Source organism: Phoxinus phoxinus (genome assembly GCF_949152265.1).
Source record: "Phoxinus phoxinus genome assembly, chromosome: 1".
Classification (NCBI taxonomy): Eukaryota; Metazoa; Chordata; class Actinopteri; order Cypriniformes; family Leuciscidae; genus Phoxinus; species Phoxinus phoxinus.
The window spans coordinates 25,744,123-25,769,220 of record NC_136876.1 but is presented as its reverse complement, the minus strand read 5'-3'; the positions used below and the strand labels follow the sequence as shown (position 1 = coordinate 25,769,220).

Genomic DNA, 25,098 nt, shown 5'->3' with positions numbered 1-25,098 from the left:
CTGGCTGCAATGGAAGGAGAGAGGAATACATGTGACTAATGAATCTTCATTGCCATTTTTAAAAAAAAAATACTGCATTAATGTTCCATTGTAGCAATTTCAAAGGCATTTATCAAACTCTTGAGTTGTTTGCATTATCTGATTTTTGTTGTTTAGCCTATAAACCACACAAATTTAAAGAGATGAATAACATATAAATCTAATATATATATTCAATTTACATGTTATTCATCTCTTTAAATGTGTGTGGTATGTCTTCCTTCATTTTCATAAATATAATAAATTGGAATGTAAATGTAGAGTCCATTTAGCTGTATTTCTCTCTTTAATATACTAAGACAGCTGTGGTGCGCTGCGTGAAAGCGAGACATATCCAAGGTGACAAAGAGTCAAATGGAACAATCCCTTTCACCTTTCTACATCACGCAAACCCCTTCCTTAAATCTGAATTTTTTATCGTCTAAATGAAAGATTCAGTGCTCCTATTAGACATTTATATGATCTCCTTTTGAAACCTGTAATGTTAAAGAATGAAGCAGCTTTCACAAACCCCCTCTTTCTTTCTTCCCCTCAACCATTTCAAATTAAGCCTCTTAAAAGTCATTTTCACCACCGACGCCCTATTAAACTTAATGATCATTTAACAACAATACAGAGCTTTCTGTTTTCACCCAGCCTCAGAGGTCTGTATGTCTCCTGCTGTAGTTTGCTTATTACTCATTGTTAGAGTTTTGGGCTAATTGCAGGTGTAAATGGAGGTAGGGCACCATTCCTCACAGCGTATATTAGTTGAGACTTGTGAAATTATAGTTCATTTGGCAGTTTATTACACGGCTCTCTGGAATACTTGATTCTGATTGGTCAATTGTGGCATTCTGCGGTCAAATATTACATTATATAACTCTATGGTTTTTGACCGTCCCTAGCAACACTGTTCTTGTTTCATCTCTTTTATCACAGCACCCGGATAAAAATCATTCTGTGGTGAAGTAAATATAGAAAAAAAACTGTAATTTCTACCTGAATAAGTTAGTGCAGGCAAGAATAAAAAATATAAAAAATCTGTATATAAATTCTATATTATTACTCAATTTAAGCTTGTAGAAATTAAAGCGTTAGTATCAACATTGTAAAATGAAGTAAAACCTACTCAACTTTCTGATAGGGGTGTTCCCATCGGGCATGAATAATTAATAAGGTTGCATTTTTCATTGTTTCCGTATTTACACAGTTTTAACATTGCTTTTGTTGTTAGGTTGGGTAATTTACTGTTTTGTGACAGTCCATACTCAAAATGACATACAGTAGTCATACTCAAAAATGACCCAACGAATGTTACAGTTATTGTGTATTGTGTGCCAAGTATTGAGTTATCTGTCTTCTGGAGGGTACAATTAGTATTATTACCACATTACTTCTATTATGTAGATAGGTTGTCTACACAATATCTACTATATTATTTACGTGTATGTAAAGCATGCACATTAAAAGCATGGCTTAATTCAGTGTTATATTGCTCGAGTAAAATGTACTTGAAACAGAGCATTGAAAAGTAAACGAAAAGTTGAAATTACTCAACAAACTTCTATATTTCTAAAAATCTTTATTTTTTAAAAACTTATTTTCTTTTTTAATTTTACTTAACTTAGTTAAGTAGATTTTACTTAATTCCATACAGGAAATTTACTTGCAGAAGAAAAATAAAGTACAATTTTACAGTTCATTGTTATCTTTCTTCTTGCATATTAAAATAATTTCAGTACTTCAATACTTTGTCCATTTAGTTACTTATTTCATACCGCAAGTAGCCATGTAATCACCCTGACAGGGGTTTATTTTGTGATAATGATCGGCTGACTGGCCTAGTCCAAGGTTTTGTGCTAAAATTTAGTTTACATGACTATATTCTCCTCTCAGACTTTTTTGCTCCTGCACCTTTAAGGCATATATATGTAAATTAACTCTTTATGATTGGTTAATCTTCGCATACCAGCATAATTCACACTGTCGTTCATCAGGGTGCTTCATCAAGTTGCTGAATACTGAATGGGAGTTAATGATGGTGATGTCACAGTACATCAAACTCTTTTATTTGAAAACCGCATGAAAAGCCTGTTTTTTACATTTACATGATGGTTCCCAGTGTTATTTTAGTATTGTTTGTATACTATTATAGTATTTTAAGATTTTCATCTAATATTTGTTTTATTTTATTTTAACAACGGCAATGTCAACGGTAAAAGTACTGTTCCAAACCCGTATAACTCTCTTTCTTCTGCAATTGTTCCTCATACTGTATGTTTTCCGCACAGTGCCAGGCTTCCCATACCCAGCAGCCACGGCGGCAGCGGCGGCGTACAGAGGGGCACACTTAAGAGGAAGAGGGCGCACCGTCTACAATACGTTCCGGGCAGCCGCGCCTCCCCCACACATCCCAGCCTATGGAGGGTAAGTAGCAACACTCCCTTCTCACGTACACACACAAGTTCACCTTCTGACAAGCGCTCCCCCTCGTCACCGGGCTGCTGTAACATGCATGCATCTCGACCTCACCACACAGAACCAGTGCAGCATGTAGCCCGTGCATCCTGCAAGTAATGATGACACTGAACTGTCATGCCGTTCTGTCATGGTCGATGGCCTTAAGCGTTCCTTTTATGTAATGTAACATTCTGTAAATCCTCTCAAACAACTGAATGCAGAAGGATTTTAGTGATCTCTGAGCAGTCGAATGATGATTCTGATTATTTTGGTTCTAATTTCATATGCGTAACTGCAAGCAGATGATATTGAAGGAGATTTTGTGGAGTTTAGAAACAGGGGCTACTGACTAAATTCCACTTCCTGCTGTCTTGACAAACATGAAGGTTAGACTATTCACAGAGAAAATGAATGAATACATGCCATTTAAACTGGTACATAAATAAAACTAAATTCAAAGGAAATATTGCTGGATGTTAGGCAGCAAAAGAAGACATTTAGAGATTTCATACTTTTTCAAGGAATTATCAGCATTTTAGAGCTTCAATGCGGCACGGAAATTATTACATTTATGTAATTCAGAATGCAAATAAAAGACCAATCGCAATTCAATGTGCAAATATTACAATGGTATCATTGTCACCTTCAGTAAAATGTTGAATGCCAGTGACAGTCAATAAGAGATTTTCAAGATCTTCAGATCTTAAAAATGTTGAAAAATAATAAATAAACAAGTAACTTGAAATTATCTACAAAACATTAACATGTTTGGTTAATATCAATAAGACAAAATTATTATTATTATTATTACATTCATTTCTATTGATTTATTTTTTTATTTGATCTTTTTCTCAAATTTGACAAAAAAATCTTCATATATATTTAAAAATATATATATTTTTAATTTTGCTAAAGACTAAAATATGATGCATGTTTCAGCTCTCTGTGGCCCCTCTACAAAGTCTTTACTCCACGTTCTCCTCCTAAAATGCTTCAGAAGTAATGAGTGCCTTTGGAAAGTATCTTATTCAGCGCGTGTGTATTTCTTATTCTGTTCCACTAACCCTGGCTAGAGATGGGGTTGGTATTGCTTGCATGGGAACATGCACTAATATTGATGTGTTTTGTTTGGTGTTTGTCTGTGTGTGCGGGTGTGTTTGCATCTTTCCAGTGTTGTTTACCAGGACGGATTTTATGGTGCAGATATTTATGTAAGTATTCGCATGTTGTCCTCGAATGTTCATGTTCATGTACATGCCCCGCCCCCCGACCCATTCAACCCTCCGACTGTAAACCGACCAGCTGATACATTGTTGTTTTTATTGTTAGCATTTTTTTTTTTTATTCATCCTTCATTAATTGTGTCAAGAGACTTTCACACATGAGTAACAAATGAGTTTATTGCCAGTTAGGGTGAGACTCAGTGACCTAAGATTGAGCACTAGAGCATGACATGCTGGGATTGTACAATGTGAAAACATACATGTACCTACCTACAGTTGACCTATACAGATTCATGATTATTTAAATAGGCAAATTGGAGCAGAAAGTAATAAACTTTTATTGGTTACTGAGTACTATCACATTAGATATTGTATAATCAGTTTTATATATCAAAAATTATTCCAAAAGATTGATCTCTTAATATTTATTCAAGACTTTTTCAAATGAAATTTTACTGAGAAAAAAATAGCATTGAAGTAATGTAAAACTGTAGGTTTTTAATGAATGGTGAACTATCAAATCTTCGCCGCGTTCGTTGGCAATCTACGGGCATGTTTGCGTTGATCTGAAGCGTCGCGTTTTGAGATTAGCAGAAGCATCTGGAGCCGAGGTGGGGTAACTAGCAGGGACCGAAAGCTTGTTCTTCTCATTGAGCCTGACACAGAATGATGTATCTCCCCCAATTCGGCCTCCTCTGGGACGAAACAAATTGTACAGGGTACAAATGTGCGTGGAAATGACGGGAAGGCTGCTGTAACGCTTCCTCTGTTCCCTTGTCATTAGTGCAGTGCCACAATGACTGGGATTGATTGTTCCGCTGCGATAAGATCATCTAATATTCATTAGAAACTATCCAAGAACTGTATTTGTTTATTACCAATCTTAATTTCCTGAGTGCTCTGCTAAATGTACTGAATGTTGGATAAGGTCTGAAAAATGAAGCTACACTAGCATAGAACAGACATCCTTGAGATGGGTTAAAGTTAAACAAAGAAATACTGAGCACATACCACATGCAGGGGTGCAATAAGGCAGGAAGATCTACCAAATATAAATGACACAGCGTGTATAATATCTCTCAATTTAATCTGTAATATAAAGTGCTTCACATTTGCCTCATGTGGCTGAGTTTTCATTTCTAGAAGATCCAGAATTGCCCAAAGCCACACTGTAACTAGCAAATCCATTTGCAACATCAGTAATGATTGGAAACAATTTTGCTTAAAAAAATAAAAATAATAATAATAATAATTTTAACTTACGAGCTATGGACATTTGACTGAGTCGTTTTTTAAACTGCTGTTTGAACTGATGTAGCTATAATCTGTCGCACCACATTAAAAAGCATCAAAACGTTATTATTTTGTGAGGAAATAATACAATTTAATGAAAGCTGAGACTTTCAAAAGTCTCAAAAATACAGATGAGCAAAATAAACTTAATTGTAATTGTGTTCCTCCACAAACAGCTCATTGAAATGATAGAGCGTGTCGCATAATAAGAATAAATCGGTTGAGTGAATGATTAAATTACTTACTCATAAAGACAGTCTTTTGTTTCTTTCACGGTTTTGAACAAATCGATTGATTGAATGATCAATGACTCACTTATAAAGACAGTCACTTGCCGCCACCTTCTGGTGTGCTCATATAACTGCAGAAAGAGTCATTACCATTAATGCATAGTGTGAATATCAGCACATCTATCAGCACGTCCCAGATGCTGATAGACTGTTATAGTCAATCCAGTCTGATTTGGGGACTGGGACTAACGGTTGCATATTGTTAAATATGCACTGGAACTTTTTTTATTGAAGCCCTTGTTCTGTATTATTTCCCACCTGTTGGCCATCAAGTGGTCGTTTTGCAGTCAAACACACACTAGTAAAAGTATGAGAAAAGCACCATGTGCATCCATAACCATGATAAGCTCAGTATGTCCACATGCACTCCAGACAGATACGAGCAGTCAGGAGTCAGTGGAGCCCTATCTGTTCCTCTCTCTCTTTGTGAGTCATAATGATAAATTGTGGCTGCTCAACAGATGCGCATCTCAGCGTAAAAGTCCTGACCACTACTCTCACCACACCTGCACACCCTGTCAGTTTCCCCGAGGTTAGTTGACCAAGCCTAATGGAGCTTCAGAGACATGTAGATGCCCGCGGCCCCCGTCTGTCAGAGATGACAGCCCTGGTGACTAAGGGGCCCCGTTCGGCCGTCCCGCTCCGCAGCTCATCACACCGGCTTTAAATACAGCGCAGATGCATCACGGCCATGTGTCAGGCTCGGCGTTGTGCGAGTAAATGAAATGGTTTGTTAAGGGGCCGACCACGCAGTGCGAGTGTTGAATTACCCGGTGAGTCATTATGGAAGGAGTTAGAGGACGGAGGTGAGCTGCGCGGAAGTGGGAGGGGGAGGAACATGAAGAAGGTTGTGAGAAGGAACTGCTGTTATGTATGTGTGAGTGCAGGGAGAGGCAGGTTGGTAATTACTACAGCCTGAAGGCCTGGTGTGGAGAACAGCAGGGTCAGGAGACCAGTAAGCCCTGGAGAAACAGAGAAAGAGCAGAGGTGTACAGATGGACTTATCGGTTGGTGTTTTCTGTGGACTGCTAATGGGAGTGGTAAAGGAAGCTGTGCCTCAACAACAACAAAATGGATGAGAGGAAAATCAACAGTAGCCTACATAATTACACCAAATATTAGGAAATATTACATTGCATTAAACAACATCACACAAGCAAGAGTGCTGTTCTGAATATTTAGTAAAACAGCCCAATTGCGAGTGAATTATTGCTTTTAAAATACAGTTTTGTTAATCGGAATATATGCAACTTGCATGTCAGACTAAATGTTTGTTAGTTTATTAGTTAGCTAAACAGCGTCGCCTGACCAATCAAATTAGAGCAGATATTCCCAACCAAGGTTTGCTTTCTTAGTTTCTTTCTTTTTTCTTTCTCCTTCCTTCCTTCCTTCCTTCCTTCCTTCCTTCCTTCCTTCCTTCCTTCCTTCCTTCCTTCCTTCCTTCCTTCCTAACCACCTTAAGCAGGTTCTAGGTGTTTAAATGTTTTTTACATTTAATATGTGTAGGTGTTGCACCTAAAATGGGTATCAAATTGGTGCCAGTCACAACTCTGTTTTTTATTTCACTTTATTCAACTGTTTTAATTTGAATTACTAATGAAGAAAATCAAGCTCTGAAAAGTAAATCAAGTGTAAAATAAAACGACAAATTACAGAAATACGTTTGACAAAGATTATTAATTTAAATAAAGATTATTTATAATGATAAATACAAATATTTTTGCAGTGCAAGTATGATAGTTTGTATTTTATGACAACTGTGCATTTATTTTGAGACTCCAGACAGAGGCAGATATCTGGTTTAGTATTTATAAAGGGTATAATGGGGCTGTGGGTTTATAGATAAGACAAAAATGGTTGACACTAAATTAAATAAATTAATTCTTATATAAAATCAAAAAAGTAAAAAAAAAAAAAATCCACAGCACTGACCGTGTGGGAGTATTTTAAGCAGACAGCTCCATCTCGCACAGTCATTAACTATGAAAACAACACCGTTCAAATCAGCAGACGTGCGCTTTTGACTGGATGTGTTTGTTTGGCCTTTTTGCCTAACTTAACATCAGATGTTACCGTTCCACATGTTGAAATTATTTCTTTCTCTGTCGTTGGCAAAAAGAAGTAGTGTAGTATGACAGCGCTACATAATTAATCCTCAGATGCAAGCATGAGATGAATAAGAAACTAGGTTGACTCACACCAACATAAGGCTGCTGCTTTGTAATTAGATTATGCATATTTAATAGCTATGATTATGACATGTGCGTCCCCTCTTTTGGAGCATGCCGGCAATTGCGTGCGCCGATACCGTGAACTCCGAGTGAACGAATGCGACGTTGTCGCGTGCTGCTCTCCAGAAGCACTCCATGCCTCTTCATCTCCATGAGATTCAGTCGTACAGTCTCTGTCAAAGCACATAACATCAAACCCAACTCCCCCCTCCCCCTACCATCGCTCTTTTATTTCTCACAAACACATTTTATAAAAAAGTCCAAACATCTGTTGTCGACGTGCCCATGTGAGCGAGTGTGTGTGTTGTGTTTCTAGGGTGGTTACGCTGCCTACCGATACACTCAGCCTGCTACTGCTACCGCCGCTGCCTACAGTGACAGGTAAGACACACACCGCTGCCTGCACACCACTGACAACACCACCTTACCAGGCCCTCCGGCGGGGCCCTTAACACCCAACCCAGCCTCGTTCTCTCTCACCCTTACTCCTCTGAGGTCAAACTCTCTCCCTTCGTCACGAGCAGAGGCAGGCGTGCGCTCAAAAAAAGAAGAAAAAAAAGGCCAGCCTGATTTATTAGCCTAATTCCCCTCGCCAGTGGTGATGGGGAATATCATGGTGCCCAGTGCAGTAATTGGCAAATTAAATCAAATGAGATGTCACTGCAAATGTAATGGTGAAGCGCATCCATGGTGGAGCAACTGTAACTGCAGAATGAAGTGGGATAGACCTGACAGTTCCTCAGAGATGAGACAAAAGCCCGTTTGGCAGGGCGACCAGAGGAAGTCGTCTTGGCTGATTTTGATTTCCTTTTCTCTCTCTCTCTCTCTCTCTCTCTCTCTCTCTCTCTCTCTCTCTCTCTCTCGTCAGTTGTGAGTGTAAGCTTATTGCAGATGGCACGCAATCAAGAATAAAGCAAATTCGGAGCCTTGATGTGATTGTAAAACATTCGCATGACACAAAAGCATATCTGCTCATGACTGTTAATGCCAAATAATGATCGTAATGCTGTCATCCGACATGCAACAACTGATATTGTGCAGCCATAACTAGATGAAGCAACACTTGATTATCATGTCATCTTAGCAGTGCTGTCATAATCTGTCAACGGTGTCCCTGCATGCATGTTGAAAGTTGTGTGCCGTGAATCACACCCGACCGGTTGTGCGTGGTGCTCATCATCATTACATCATGTTTATGTAATCATCTCGGGAGTGTTTGTGCGTATGCCGATCCTAGTGTCCGCGGCAAAGGCTGATCATTAGCCATGGATCGGGACGAAACGCACCAGAGCGCACTTTTGGATGTTTGCCGGCCGTGAGCTGCATGTGGTAGAGTCTTTATTGTTTGTAATTGTTGCCAGGCCGGGTGGTTTCATGATCAGTTCAATAACCACATGTGTCCTTCTCACATGCAGGGACTTCTCTGAAAAAAATACAGTAGACTGTCCTCAGAGATTAGAGTAATACTATCCTAAGAAACCACGTTATTGATTACAAGGGCTCTTGTTGCTGTTCTGTGGCTTCTTGTTATGAGAAGTCTTTTATGGTATAGCGGTAATCTGATTTTCTGTTGGTTCGATTACTCTCGGCTTAGGCAATCATGTAATCATGTAAAGATGCACTAGCTTGTCCAAGTTAAACATTAAAAGATTTTATTTACTTATTTACCAATAAATGGAACAGAATCCATGTTAAATAAAAAATCAAGAAGTACCATTCAAAGGTTTGGGGTCAGTAAGATTTTTTCCAATTTTTTGAAAGTTGCTTATGCAAGTAAAAACAGTAGTATTGTGAAATTTTAAAACAACAACTTTCTTTTGTTATAAGTTTTAAAACATTAATGTATTTTGTTTACTGTATAACATTTTTCAGCGTCGTTACTCTAATCTTCAGTGTCACATGATTCTTCAGAATTGCTGCTCAAGAAACATTTCTTATTGTTATCAATGTTGAAAACAGTTGTGCCGCTTAAAATTTTTTGTGAAAACTATACTTCATATTTTTAGGATTCTTTGATGAAGAATAATCTTTTTTGCATCTTTGCTGAATAAAATAAAATGACTGACCCTAAACGTTTTAATGGTATGCAGTCAGGGACATTTCTAGTATAGCTTATAAGATAGTATAGCTTTTCACCTTTACATTTACTAATTTTGCATTAAGTTTAAATTTTTATATTTGGAAGACTTAATACTTTAATAAATGTAAGTTTTCCTACCTTGACATTTTCTGACCATCTACGTCATTTCTGTTTTTGTTTAACATGGATTCTGATCCGGTTATTGGGAAATAGATAAATAAACGGTTGTGCCACTACTGTACATCTTGTGACATCAGAGATTTTTCCTAAGCTAAGCATCAGTATTACTATTGCTCATAGAGTATCAGACCGTATCAGATATCTGTGCACAGATCGTCCTGCTACAGACATGAATAAAGTGTTTCAGCAATTGCAAAAAGTGTTTTGTCAGTAATACAGATCGTAGTCTCTCTTTTATTATGTTCTATGAACCCCCCAAAATTGCCTGTGGTTCAGTTTGTATTAAAAATGTAGTTCTACTAGTAGACATAGTCATTGCTTTGCCAGTGGGTAGAGCTAATGCTAATGCTCGAACTGATTCAATTTAGAAAGTTTCCTTAATGTTGTGTCGCTCTCTGCAGAAACCCGCTTGATTGATTATGCAAATGAAGAGGCCTCTCAATAACATTTGAATTATTTTGTTTACCTTTAGACACATTTTGAGAATAATCACAGCTTTGGGAAATTTAAACCGCTGCCCAGCATACAAATTAGGTTTTCCGATACAAATTCTAGGTAAATGAGTTTGAATAGTCTTTCATGATAGAACTTATAAATTATTGTTATTGAGAAGTCATTCTTTTTATTTTTTTTACATTTCTCAGATTTAAAATGATTGAATTATTCATTTCCAATGTAAATGACTTATAATCTCTACTCCCTCATAAAAATGTTTTAATTATTCATGTCTCAATGAGTAACGTTTTTTAGATAGTCGGAGTTTAATCGTTCAATCTGCCTCCATTAAAATAACCTCTCAGCGTTGTTAGATGTTATCACCTCGTGTGAAAGATATCATCTCTGATCTCCGCTAATCCTGCGAGTGTTTTGACTGCAGTTGATCTCTTGCCTTCCATGGTGGCGGATATCAATACCCCAAAAGCTTTATCTTAACAAAGTGGCGCACTCCGACACCCTGGCGTCCCGCAGCTGGTCTCATTAGCAGTTAGCCTCTCCATCTGGTTCTTGCTGTTTGTCAGAGCTTCACTCGCTCTCTGTCAGAGATGTCCAGGGTCGATGCTGCTGGGATGCGGAGTCCGGGTCAGGGCCGTTTCTCTCTCTGAAGTCACCGCTCAAGGCTCGACCGCTCCCATCTGAACAGCTGCGGGCCAGGGACACGTGGGTCAGGAGGACACGCTTTCCTACAACCCACCATGACCTCTGTCCCCGCGACGCTTGTTCAGGAGAGGTTGAGGTGGCCCGTTGTGCGTGTTTCTGGCGCTCCCTGGACTGAGCTGAAACCCTCAGGGCCCAGGGTAACAGCTGTGCGGGAAGCTAAGGCAACTCTTTAAACTCTTGTATCAAAGGCCATTCATTCGGTTTATTAGTAAATTATGCTGCTAACGCATACCAGGCATGCTCAGGGGTGTTAAAAGCACTGAGAAATGATACGGAAGTGACAGTATGGGATTTCACATAATTAAAAAAAATCAATGTATCATGCTAAAAATATACTTGAGTGAAAGTATTTCTAAGTAAAAAGTCAACTTTTTCCTTAGAAAGTGTTGACACTTGAATGTCAAATGTAAAGCCTTAAGTGTTTGTCGTCAAGAATGGTTATGATGTAATTAAACAGCTTTGCTTTGCTTTGTATCAAAGACTATGTTGACATCTCTTCAAGGATGAATAAATGACTAATATAGTTGAAGACTATGAAGACCAACAAAAATATACACTATACCATAAAAAAAAAGAAATCTGTACTTTTATTTAGCAACTTTGCATTAAATTGATAAAACATTATGGTAAAGACATAATGTTACAAAATATTTCTATTTCCAATAAATGCTATTCTATTCATCAAATAATTCTAAAAATGTATCATGGTTCCACACAACTGTTTTCAACATTGATGATGATAATAAATGTTTCTTGAGCAGAAAATCATCATATTCTAATGATTTCTGAAGGATCATGTGACACTGAAGACAGGAGTAATGATGCTGAAAATTCAGTTTCAACATCACTGGAATAAATCACATTTTTAAATATATTCAAATAGAAAACGTTACTTAATTTTTGTATTATTAGTGTTATTATTATTAAATTGAACTAAAAAAGTATAATGTTTTCATTCGAAATTTTATTGAGTAGAGTTACAAATGTTTAGTTTTTGGTAAAGTACATATTTCCAATTTCCAAATATTTTTATTTTTATGAATGAAGTACAATTATTCAAGTGCTTTAAACCCCTGAATGTGTTGGCCAGATGTCTGCATTTTGACCACTGCTGATACAAAGAGATGAAACATTATACAGTGTAGTCTAGTGTACTACTGCTCATATAAAGTGCTTGTGACTTTAGCGTCTTCATGAAGTGCATGTGTAGTCTTTAATGTGTATGATTGGAATCAATGGTCATATCTGAAGCCAATACATATCTAATTTTGTAAGGCACTATGAATTATAGAAAGTGCACCATTTAATGCATGTGTTGAAATGCATGTCTGCATTGAGCTTTTCTCCCGTGTGTGTGCGTGTCTGTGCGCGTGTGTGTGCGCGTGTGTGTGTGCGTGTGTGTGTGTGCGTGTGTGTGCGTGCGTGTGTGCGCGTGTGTGTGCGTGTGTGTGTGTGTGTGTGCGTGTGTGCGTGCGTGCACGTGTGTGTGTGTGTGTGTGTGTGTGTGTGTGTGTGTGTGTGTGTGTGTGTGTGTGTGTGTGTGTGTGTGTGTGTGTGTGTGTGTGTGTGTGTGTGTGTGTGTGTGCGTGCGTGCGTGCGTGCGTGCGCGCGCGCGTGTGTGTGTGTGTGCGTGCGTGCGTGTGTGTGTGTTTGCGCATTGGGACGGTCAATACTGTCATGCCAAATAGAACATTGTATTCAAAACAAACCCGCTAACATGATTAAGAGGGCCGATTCAATCTGAATGCATAGCAGGAATGAATGATTCATTTAGTTATTAAATATAGCTCCAAGCGGCAATTAAAAATGGGCCTGGCAATATGGCGGCCAATGTCTCTAATTAGACGTGAGATCGAGCCATGACACATCATTTGTCACACCTGTGAAGTGACTCATGAAGCTTGTGTAATGTAACCAATGATATGGCTCATGCTAGTCATGTTTGTTTACCCAGAATGCACCATTTACCCCAATCCTGTTTGCATTTAAAGAGTCCTTAGAATTTTTATATATATATATACAGTGCTGGTCAGAATTATCTGCCCCCTTTGTAAATATGGTCAAAGATGGCTGTAAAAAATAAATCTGCATTGTTAATCCTTTTGATATTATATTTAAAAAAATTGCAAAAATCTAACCTTTCATTGAAGTAAAATAATAGAAAGTGGGGGGGAAATCACATTATGAAATAAATGTTTTTCTCCAAAACACGTTGGGAACAATTATTTGCCCCCTTTTATTAAATATGTTTGCAACCTCCTTTTCCCAAGATAACAGCTCTGAGTTTTCTCCTATAATGCCTGATGAGTTTGGAGAACACCTGACAAGAGATCAGAGACCATTCCTCCATACAGAATCTCTCCAGATCCTTCTCTTCAGTTCAGCCCACTCATTTTCTATAGGGTTCAGGTCTGTGTACTGGGATGGCCATTGCAAATGCTTGGTTTTGTGCTCGTGTTTTTGGATCACTGTCCTGTTGGAAGACCCAAACATGGCCCGTTATAAGATTTCTAGCACAGTCTGTTAGGTTTCGATTTTTTTATCTGTTGGTATTTGATCCAATCCATGATGCCATGTATCTGAACAAGATGTCCAGGACCTCTGGCAGAAAATTCGGCCCACAGCAGTAAAGATACAGCAGAGTATTTCATTTTACACATGGAGTACTTTTTTATCCCTGTATGCACCAAACCCATCTTAAGTGTTTGCTGCCAAAAAAGCTATTTTTTTTGTTTCATCTGACCATAGAACGTTTGAAAAGTACCTGACACTACTGGCACTTCAAACGGGACGGGTTCTATGGTTAGATGAAACCAAAAAAAATAGCTTTTTTGGCAGCAAACACTTAAGCTTGGAGGAATAGTCTCTGATCTCTTGTCAGGTGTTCTCCAAACTCATCAGGCATTATAGGAGAAAACTCAGAGCTTATCCTGGGAAAAGGAGGTTGCAAACATACCGGTACTTAATAAAAGCGGGCAAATAATTGTTCCCAACGTGTTTTGGAGAAAAACATTTATTTCATAATGTGATTTTCCCCCCACTTTCAATTATTTTTCTTCAATGAAAAGTTAGATTTTTGCAAATCTTTTAAATATAATATCAAAAGGATTAACAATGCAGATTTATTTTTTACAGCATTTTTATTTATATATATATATATATATATATATATATATATATATATATATATATATATATATATATATATATATATATATAAAACAAGGCTACTATAGTCCTGTATACGGTATCTGCTGACTTAAATCTGTTAAAAATAAATGTTGATTAAATTTAATCTAAATATAGGCCTATATTTCACAATTCTCAAGATTAAAGGTTCACTCAGTAATTTTAGTCTTTTTTTGCGCACGTTTGGCTGTATGGCAGTCGTATTGAACTACCTAGTGGCACTTATGATTGAATTACACTGCATTCACAGCTCTACTGAATAGTGCTGGAATTGTCTTGAATGGTTACCAAAATAAAAAGCATTTTTTATTGTTCTAAATTTACGTAATTTTATAGTCATCTTGATTTGCCAGTTGTAATAACATTTTCTTCCATAATCCAACTATTTCTGAGTGACAGAGAATATCATTTTTATTTTATTTAAGTAGAGCGAGATTTGCATATTTCCATTGGGAATCGATTGAACCAGTGTTAGTTTTGTTCGTTTAAAAAACAAAAACAAAACTTTGTCTAAATAATTTGGCATAGGTCTTAAAGCTACATTGTGTATGATTTTCTCCCATCTAGCGGCGAAATTGTATATGACTACCAACTGAATATTACTTTCTAGCCCCTCCCATTCCAAGGGTGTTTTAACTCCTACGGTGGCCGTATTATTTCAAATCTGCCGACAGTCGCGAGTAATCTCGCCCTCGCATTCGTCACGGTGCCACTGAGTGTAAAAACGCGAAAGGCAAAGCTTGAATTTCCAGATATGTCCCTCTTTGTCTTATGTATTTTCAAGATGGAGGCGCAACATGGCTTCCGCCATTCGAACGACTCGCTCATATATAAATGGCAGATTCTACGCTTACGAGAATACTTGATTAGTTGGTAGAAGTAATTATACATGAATGAGCACATATCATTTTGAAAGAACAAAGTGTTTTTTGCTAAGAATCAACTTAAAAAAATTACACAGTGTAGCTTGAAGTGACTTCAGCAGAAACATTTTTAATGAAAAACAAACAAGAAAAATTATTCATAACAACTTGGACTGGTCCGTCATTCAATAAGACGACCAGGAACATACATTAAGAAAGTAAATATGGTCAGTTTTGACTTTTATGTTGACTAATACGATTTTTTTTTTTAAAGAAGTCTCTTATGTTCACCAATTTTATTCCAATTTAAATTTAAAAGCACTTTCCAATTTAAAATATTTTTTTCTATTTTAATACATTTTAAAATGTATTCCTGTGCAGGAAATGCTGAGTTTTCAGCATCATTATAGCATCAGAAATATTTCTGATTATTATCAATGTGGCAAACAGTTGTGCTGCTTAATATTTTTGTGGACACCGTGATATGTTTTCCAGGATTCTTTGATGAATAGAAATTTCAAAAGAATAGCATTTATTTCAAATATAAATATTTTGTAATATTATAAATGTCTTTACTGACACTTTTGATCAACTTTTTGCGTAATAAAAATATAATTTACTTTTTTTTAAATCGTACCTACCCCAAATATTTTTCAAAATGTACTATTTCTTTATTTCTTTATGTAAAACGTGTTTAATGAGTGCACCTAGTTATTTTGACATTTTCAAATATATCTAACATAAATCTGTTCAGAATACAGAGGTAGTTTTCCTTTTCTTTCTCTTCTCGTCTCACTCCCAAGAACAGTTTACGGTGTATGACATAAGCACTTTGATGAATAATATTATCTGCTTTGATTTCCAATATAATCTATGTATAATGGTCGGAGTCTCAGGTGTTTCTAACGGGCTCGACGACTGGCTTTTATGTGACCGATCAAGGCCATCCCAGCGCTATTCAGTAATGCTGTGAATGCAGTTCCTTGACTTTTACAGAACAATAGTGATGGAGGGAGGGGGTTTACAGAGGACGTTTAGAGCGGCGAAATCAAAAGCGTCTCGAGCACAGCTGCAGTTCCTATTGAATCGGTCCCCGTCCGAGGTTTTGATTTAGTCTCATCTCTGATATACTGTATATGTCTTTTTTTACCCCTCTTCTTTACTCCCGCATTTGCATCTCTGCATGCTTTTCCCTCTTCCTCCATGTTGATACCCGTGCAGCGTGCAGGGCCGCACACAGAGAGCTCTGGTTGTTTTTGCTTGTGAACTAAAACCCATTTATGCCAAGCACCCTCACCATCCATCCCCTACCCCCTTTCCAATCCCTTAACCCTGCCCCCCCCACACCCCCCACCTCTCGTCCATCCAGCCAGTCAGCAGGCGGTATTGTAAATTTTATCTTCTCTTGCAGAAATCATTTCGTCTTCGTTGCAGCAGATGAAATTTCTTGTAACACCTCCTCAGGTAACATAAATAACTATAAATGAATACCAAATCACCCTCACTTTCTCTATGCACCCATGAGGGAGCGAGCATACCCCCTTTTTTAATGCACCCTGACAGTGAGTGCTTCTATTGCCCGGCTGTCTCCTTATTTCTGCCCCCTTTGATTAGTAGATGTTACATTTTTTTCTTACTACGTTTCTCTTGAATGCTCTTTTTTGGACGAGTGGAGTAGTTTTGGAGTACTGCATGAGGATAGCTGGAAGGCATCGCATTCATCGTTCTCGTCTTCTGTTTCTCTCTCCCATGGCATTGCTTGGAAGAGGCATGTGTTCCTTGAAGAGTGAAATGAACACGCTTGTCACGAGCTTGGAATCTGTGATTTTTCCTTTTTTTTTCTTTCTTAATCTTCCTTGTGTTCCATCGTTCCTTTGAGTTATCCGCCATCGCCCCTCCCTCTCCATTAGATCTGTATGTGTGTGTGTGTTTGTGTGTGCTCGAGAGGACTTTTTTTTTTTTGGTTGGTTTGTTTGTTATCATTTTACAGGCGTGTAGTGCTAGTGATGTTGTCATTGTGGTATCAAGGTTGCTCATGTAGTGTATGGTGTCTTGCACTTTGGCTATAGGTGGCTAGATCTTGGGAATGACACTAGTGTGATTGTTACTGGTTTGAGTTGCGGTATACCAAGAGGAGAATGGACTTGTCCATCCACACATTGATTTTGTGACAGCCCTATTTTTTCCCCTTGCCTTTCTTCTTTTTCTTTATTCCCCGCCTCGACCAGGGAAAATGAATATGCTAACAAGGCTGTAATTTAGCAGACGGCACTTTCTTGAAGACATCAGCTGTTTTCTGTAAAACACAATTGGAATGTGTAATTTGGAGTCTGAAAAACTTGCAAATTATGGTCTAATTGTCCCAGTTCAATAATTGCTGATAACCTCGAAGGCCACACGTTCACAAACCAACTTAATCAGATAGTAAAGTGGAGAGGATCCGCAACTCGCATTAGATCCCCTAAAGTACAGCCCGGCATTGTTTAAAGAAATCATAGAAATGAGCTGTCCATGCGGTCTCCTGGTGGGAAAAGTCAATACATTTAGAGGAATGGCGCTGCTGGAGCACACATTTTCCAAAATAATGAGCATCAAGTCAATAATGCAGATATATCCCAGCCATCTAAGATTTATTAACCTGCATCTCAGGGCCCAGATCTAATTTAGCTGTATGTTGGAGTCACTGGTGTTCATTAACAAACATAGAGCTTACCAGTCTCATAAATCAAGTGGGGGATGGGGGGATGGGGGGTGGTTGCCTTCGACCTGTCTCGTTGGGCGGCAGGAAGAGTCTACTATGACGAATCTTGGAAAGGAACAAACCGATAGTCACAAGGACAAGTTTAAGCTTAAATTTGTAGCACTGCTAGAAAAACACCAACTGTGTCCTTCAAACAAGCCATTAAGAGCCCAAGTTCTTGCATTTCAGGTTACTCATCCAATCAGCGTTTTCCCTTTACCTAATTCTTTAGGAATAATTCACCAGGTGCTATATCCTTAGGGGTCACCTTTTCAATCTTAGCTCCTGAAGAGCCCAGGCAGCCCTGGTTTGATCACTGCACTGCATACTCATTAAAACTAACCCCTGTAAACACAGATAACGCAGGTCAAACAAAATACTTGGCCGCGCATTGAAATATGAAGACAGAGCGACTGTGTAGTGAATAACAATGTCTGTACTAATTTGCAGTGGATTAACTTCTTAATCGCCAGGAGTGGCGGAATATGTAAATTGACTAAATTCTCTGCCTTTTGATCGTCTCTTGAGTTGGTCCAAAAACACCATGCATGCATAACAATGCTCGAAGCAGCAGATATTCCAGGTTGTTTTAACTCAAATTTTGAGGGGGAACAACGTGAGATCTCAGGATAAAAGACACTTGAAAAGTACATTAGGCTCACATTCACATTAAACTGCAACATTTTCTTCAAGGATAATGAACAGATGTTTAGTTTTTTGGGCAAGTTCTGTAAAACATTGATCTCTGGTCTGTTTGGGGGTTTTTTTCTCCTGTGGTGTATTTTTTTTTATCAATACGCCTAAATGAAACTGCGAAAAAAATTGAAGTGTATTGAACTAGAAAAAAAACAAGTTCCTCTTGGTACCGATTTGCCAAAGCTCGTATGTACAAACGGATGTTGCTGTAAGCGCTGCCATCCCGTAATCACAGAATTAGAATGAGCAGAGCATCTAATGATGTCTTGCACAACATTCCCTTCAACTTTCAAACAGTGATGTCTTCCTCTGCCCTGTGCAGCATGACTGCAAGAGCCATGTGACCTTCTCCTCTCTGACTTCATTTGATTGTCATTTTCCAAACACTCTGAAATCATCACCATACAGTACGTAGTTGCTTCAGTCCGTGGTGTTGTATATGACTGTATGACATTTGTGCTTGCATAGAAAAGGAGCGATTTTCAACTTGCCGGCACGATCTGACCGTCTCTTTGTTTCCACAGTTACGGACGAGTTTATGCTGCCGACCCCTACAACCACGCACTTGCTCCAGCAGCCACATACAGCGTTGGTGCCATGGTGAGCACCTGCCTCTTCCTCCTCGTTTCCTCTCTCTTTTTTCTCTTTCCTCGTTACCCCTTTATTTATCCCTTCCCTGTTCTTTTCTCTGTGCACGCTTGTCATGTATGCTCATTCTTTTCCCTTTTCTTCCCACCTTTTCCTCCTGCATGGATTTTAGCACTGCTGACATCTCCTCACTTAAACTTAATTGAATTTGTCTCTTGTGCTAACGGCAGCTGAAATGCCACATTAATCCTCCCAGTAAACATGATAAATGTCTTAATTTCTTGGCAGTGTAGTGCATGTTAGTTATTATATTTCTAATTTTGTGAATATCACCTAGCCGTGCGCTCCCCTTAATGGAATAATTAGTCATTTTGATAATTAAATCCATCACCTAAGTGGTGCTGTAGCAACAGCTAAAAGAGGGAGCGAGCAGAGGAGAGACGGATTGATGAAAGAGTGCAAGGAAGACCGTCGGGAGTCTCCGGGCGCCCACTGGGATGTGAGACTTGTTTGTACGTGGACTGCTTTTGATCGCAAAATGTCCACGTTGCATACAAAATGCACACTGCAAAGATCAACTTCTTAATCTGTATTTTTGTCTAGTTTTCCAGTATGTTGGAGTACTTCCCACGAGGCTACATCGCTTCTGACATACATCTACACTATTACCAAAATATGTCCTTTTGTTTTTGCCTGCAAAACTGCAAAAATTTTGTTTGTGTCCACACCTAAAAAATACACATATATATATATATATATATATATATATATATATATATATATATATATATATATATATATATATATATATAATTACTCAGATAAAACATTTTCTCAGACATATATTATACAGTTTTGTTTTTGGTAATTTATCTTTTTACAGATTTTTGCCGGAAAATAAGACGAAAATACAGGTTAAAGGGTTAGAAAATGAAATGTCTGTAATTAATTACTCACCCTCATGTCGTTCCAGACCTGTAAGACCTTCGTTCATCTTTGAAACACAAATTAAGATATTTTTGATAAAAATTGTGAGCTTTCTGACTCATAGACAGCAATGTCATTGCAACTTTCAAGGCCAAGAAAGGTAGTAAAGATATCATTTAAAAAGTACATGTGGCTCCAGTGGTTCAAATGTAATGTTATGAGCGACGCAGGATCCAGCCGATACTGAGCTAGAGTTCTGACGTAGAACCCTTAAGCGCTGCGCTGTGTTTACAACATGAACAGCGTCAGATACTGACACGGAAGAGAAGAAATTGTTAAATAAAGTCGTAATTTTTGTTTGTTTTTTGTGCACAAAAATATTCTCGTCGCTTCATAACATTAAGGTTGAACCACTGGAGTCACATGGACTATTTTAACTATGTCTTTACTACCTTTCTGGGCCTTGAAAGTGGTAATTAAATGGCTGTTTATGGTGAGATCAGATTTCATCAAAATTATCTTCATTTGTGTTCCGAAGATGAACGAAAGTCTTACGGGTTTGGAACGACATGAGGGTGAGTAATTAATCACATCAATTTTATTTTTGGGTGAACCAACCCTTTAAGAAAATGATTTTGCAGCGTATGAAACTCTATATATGTTGCTCTTTTTTATTATTTGCACTGTTAACTCATGTGTTTTTTCACCCCTTTCACGTTTTTAAGTAGCTAAATGCATCTCTTCTGGCATGAGGTGTGTCGTTGTGCTTGCTGCATGATGGAACGTGATTGGTTTGCATCCGGGGGGTATGTACGGTAAATAGCCTGAATGCTAGCGGAGGTCCCCTCTGAGCTGTGTCAATTAAACGTGTCCAAACCCGTGGCTTCTCTTCCAGAATGCTTTCGCTCCCTTGACTGATGCCAAGACCAGAAGCCACGCCGATGATGTGGGTCTCGTTCTTTCTTCTTTGCAGGCTAGTATATACCGAGGTGGATACAGTCGTTTCGCGCCATACTAAAAAAAAAAAAAAAAAACCTTTCAAAACCTATTGAGAATCTTCCTGTGGGGGTAAAGGAGGAGTAATTCAGAGGCCTGGGTATTGCAATACATGCAGTAGTGCATCATTTTAGCATCTCTTAAGAGAGAGAAGACAAAAACGGATATTTTTCATCTTATACCTCAGATATTTTGTGCTGTGTATTTTAATATTGTGGGTTTTTAATTTCTAAAGATTACATAGATTGTTGGCTGTAGAGGTTTCTGTGGTGATCTAGAGAGCTGCTAGATTTTAAAAAGATGAAAAAAAAATGAGAAGATACAAATTGTTAGGGCTTTATCATGTAAATGAGTTATGTATGATAAATATTAAAGTCACTTCGGGGTTATCATATTTTGTAAGAGTGTAAGTGACTACAGTCGTCCAGTGGTTTACGCTTTCGTTGACATCGCCTTTCGTCTTTCTTTTGGTTTCTTTCGCTTCTGGGTTCTGTGCCGTAGAGGAAGAGTGCGCCGGGGGTTGTGGGTAGGCGTAGATACGGGCGTCTGCGTGGTGGGAAGACCGAAAGACCGGGGACTGCCAGTAAAGTCGGTGTAGTTCCCCGAGCGCAGAGAAGACACAGAGCCGGTCAAAGAGACCACTGAGGTATCGATTATTTAAGCTGTCTTATATCAGTCATTACTCAAAGCCAAAGGTTATGTTCCTGGGGTGTTCAATGTGTATATTCAGACTATACATAGCAGCTCGTAGAAACTCCCCAAAAATTCATCATGACAGTCTTTTACTGTTTAACTATTATCTAGTCCTTAAGTCAGACCCTCGCTAGTTTAGGCCTACTACCACGAGTTGTTCTTTTTATATTACAGTACTTCCAGTACGTCGATTGATATAAATGCTGACTTTTATAATACGGGAAAGACGAAACACGAAAAAGAAAAAAAAGATGGCGACGGTTGCGCCGGTTATATATATTTTTTTTCTTCTTTTTTTTCTTTTCTTTTTTTTCTTTTTTTCTCAGAAGTTAAGAAACTGATTATTTGTACAAGATGAGAGTGGGAAAAAATAAACAGTGTATTAAATTTGATCTGTGCAGTGAAAATGTTCTCTTATACGAAAAACACAACTGTATAATGTTTTAGATTTAGTGTGGTAGACCAACTGTTAGAGAAAGGTGTCTCATTTTTTATGGAATCATACACAGATTTATATCAACACTTTACAAGTAATGCAATCATTATGTAGATATAATCATAGTATTTTTGTCAACTGTACAATTTTGCACACACAACCTGCAATTTTTTCATCACCACTTCTTCTCACTTGTGTGTCCGTTTTCGTTTGGTTCTCTGCTTCTTCCGAGTGTTTCGTTTTGATATCATTTTTAATGTGACATCCTTTGTACTATTATTTTCTAGAACACAGCCTTTACACTTTGAAACTGTTTGATTATCGAGAAACTGAGAAATATATGACTTGTGAAAAAGATATCTATATGTAAATAGGAATAATGATAACTATGTCATTTACAAGTGCTACACAAACAAGCTGTCGAGGTGTTCTTGAAGAGTCGCAGCTTGGCTGCGCATACGCGAAGACTTCCCTTCATGTTGTTTACAAGTATACCTAATTAGAGGTGTTTGTCACATATCTCATTTTTCTTTATTTTGTATTTATAAAAGTTTCAATTGCATTAAATACAAACAAAAGAGCAGCTTCAATTTATCCGGCTGCAAATATCCTCTTGTGTACTGTGTGCGTCACATCACACAACTTGGCAAAAATATCTTACCCACTGCTGTGATTCTGCTCTTTCTGCTTTAAGTACGTGTTGTGGACAGGCTTTCTCCTTGTCATTGTATGTGCATGCACTATGATCTGCATAACAATAACCATCAATAAAGTTTCTCAAGATAACGGGAATTTGTCTCGGAATTTCTTTGCCTGGTGGATCTCATATTCAGATGATGGAGTACGATTGTCCTCTGATCTGATTTCATTGCCTAAAATTGCATCGAAGAGCTCAAGGCGAAGGGGAAACGATCATATCTGAGGAGGTTAAAAGGAATTGATGCTTCCAGGTCTGAGGTGGTCATCTATATACGGCCTTAAGAAGAAGCGAGATCGGATTCTTGCAGTCTGATTAGGTTATCCCTAACACTTTCAGGGTTATGAAACATCTCCGGACTGCAGATATTTCTACAAAAGAAAAGAATGACACAATATGGGCTTATTTTAGGGTGCAGTTAAAGTTAAAGTTAAAGTGGAGCAAAATCACAAATGGCTGTAGATTTTTCACAAAAGTTCTTCCGAGGAACATCATTTGCATAGCGGCCCTACTATGCCAATATTCTGAACATGGTATGAAGAACATTGCTTTGGAGAATGATGAGGCCCTCTCGTCATCATCAAACCTGAACCTGTCTGCCCCTCGTAACTGTAAGTAGCAGATATTCATTATCTTTCTCTCATTTCGCCAAGGTATGACGGAATTTTATAAATTATGTATACTACAGATAGTTCTAATTGAAGAAAAGAAGAATTACCCCACATTCTCGATTTGATCAGTGTAATTGGAAAAACTTAGCCAGAGGTTCCTTGGAAAGATAAGCAATATAAATGTTTAAATGTGATGAAGGAGTCACATTATGCTAGGTAATTACAACACCTCTTCACAGAAATGGGTGATCAATAATTAACGTATCTTGGGTCACAAGTCGGGGACATAATTTAAAATTGGTTATTAATTCTATTATGAAAAATGTACATTCTCCTCAGATTATGTTGCCGCGTCCACAGGGAGAGGTAAAGGAGGTCTGAAGGTTTTAATTCAGTCTCTCTCGCTCGGCTCGCCGCTCTGTCCCCCTTCCCACAGGCTCTATGAGAGCTGTCAGTAATGTGATGATTTATGTTTCTGAATTAAATCACATATTAAATGAAGTAATTTGGGTCTTTTTGCTCAGTCTGATTGGCTGAATGAGTCCGGATTGATTATCATGCAGATTGGAGGGAGTGGACGCTGGCTTTCTCACCATCTCTCTCTCATAACACTGCAGACTTACAAATCACAGTTGTCACTAGGATTCAAACGCTTTGGATTCTATGTAAGATTGTACAAGAATTCAGATGTGTATAATGGTTTGGTGGTCCTATTGCTGCCTGGTTTAAACTGGTCATCCAGCCTAATCTTATAACCTAGTCTTCCAACCTGTCCAAGCTGAAAAGTGCCCAAAATTGCCCCATAACCAGTCAACAGACCAGGCTGGAAGACCAACTGAGACTATAAAAGCATCTTATAACACCATCGTTTTTGACTGTCTACAACAATATTAAAAGTTTAAAAAGGTTAAAACTCAAAAATATATTCACATAAATTATAAGTGTTAAAAATTTAAATAAGTAATTAAGACCCCAGATTAATATATGGGTAAGAAAAAAAAAGAAAAAAAAGCTAATAGATATCACCATACTTCCCCAGTTTATTGATTACATTTAGAATAGCACAAAAAAAATGTTACAAGTTTTCTGAAATGTTATGCTTAAATATTCAAAGGAGGCATTCTCTAATTAAATATGCACTAATTTGCATATATTTTTGAACAAAAATCTGAACATTATAAAGCCAGTAAAAAAAGGTTTTTGATTTTGTATATCTCTTAATCACACCATAAATCAATAAAATACTATCATCAGCCATGAAAAAAAAATCACATTTTTTTAGGAGTAAAATGTATAAAATCAGGCAATATTATATATATGAACAAACCCGTCTGTAAAACCCTTAAGAATATAGATAGGAATACAACTGTAAAGTGTGGATTAAGTGCTATAGGCTACTGAAGTGGAGATTTCTGACTCTGTGCCGGAGAGAAAAACTAATTTGGAAAAACGGCCTTCTACTGTATGTTTTGTTTAATTTTATAAGAATATGACGTCTACACCACAGCTATAACAATAATGCAACAGAGTAACAGTTATTATCACTTTCAGAACTATTCTTTCCAGCTGATGAACGATAAAAACATTGACAGCCAATCAGAATCCACCCGACAGCTCGCGCATTTAAAGTGGCAGATGACGTAAATGCAGCATTCGCTTATAATAAACAGGGCCCGGTTCCCCAAAACGTTCTTATCGCTAAGTAGTTCTTAACCTATTCCTTAAC

The 25,098-nt window shown here is 37.8% G+C and overlaps 1 protein-coding gene across 27 annotated transcripts in view; it reads left to right on the top strand.

The window, feature by feature from the left end:
* The window catches only part of rbfox1 (RNA binding fox-1 homolog 1), a 295,182-nt gene extending 272,332 nt beyond the window's left edge, over nt 1–22,850 (top strand). For 10 of the 27 annotated variants that reach the window (XM_079629418.1, XM_079629415.1, XM_079629416.1 and 7 more), the window contains 5 exons: nt 2,313–2,448; nt 3,653–3,692; nt 7,835–7,899; nt 18,949–19,024; nt 20,835–22,850. In XM_079629418.1, coding sequence (XP_079485544.1) covers nt 2,313–2,448; nt 3,653–3,692; nt 7,835–7,899; nt 18,949–19,024; nt 20,835–20,957 — 440 coding nt within the window. In that variant the 3' untranslated portion in view covers nt 20,958–22,850. Of the gene's footprint in view, nt 1–2,312; nt 2,449–3,652; nt 3,693–7,834; nt 7,900–16,399; nt 16,453–18,948; nt 19,729–20,834 lie in introns of those variants that run through there. The other 17 variants (XM_079629435.1, XM_079629433.1, XM_079629434.1 and 14 more) reach the window with 3 other exon arrangements.
* The last annotated feature ends 2,248 nt before the right edge of the window (nt 22,851–25,098 follow it).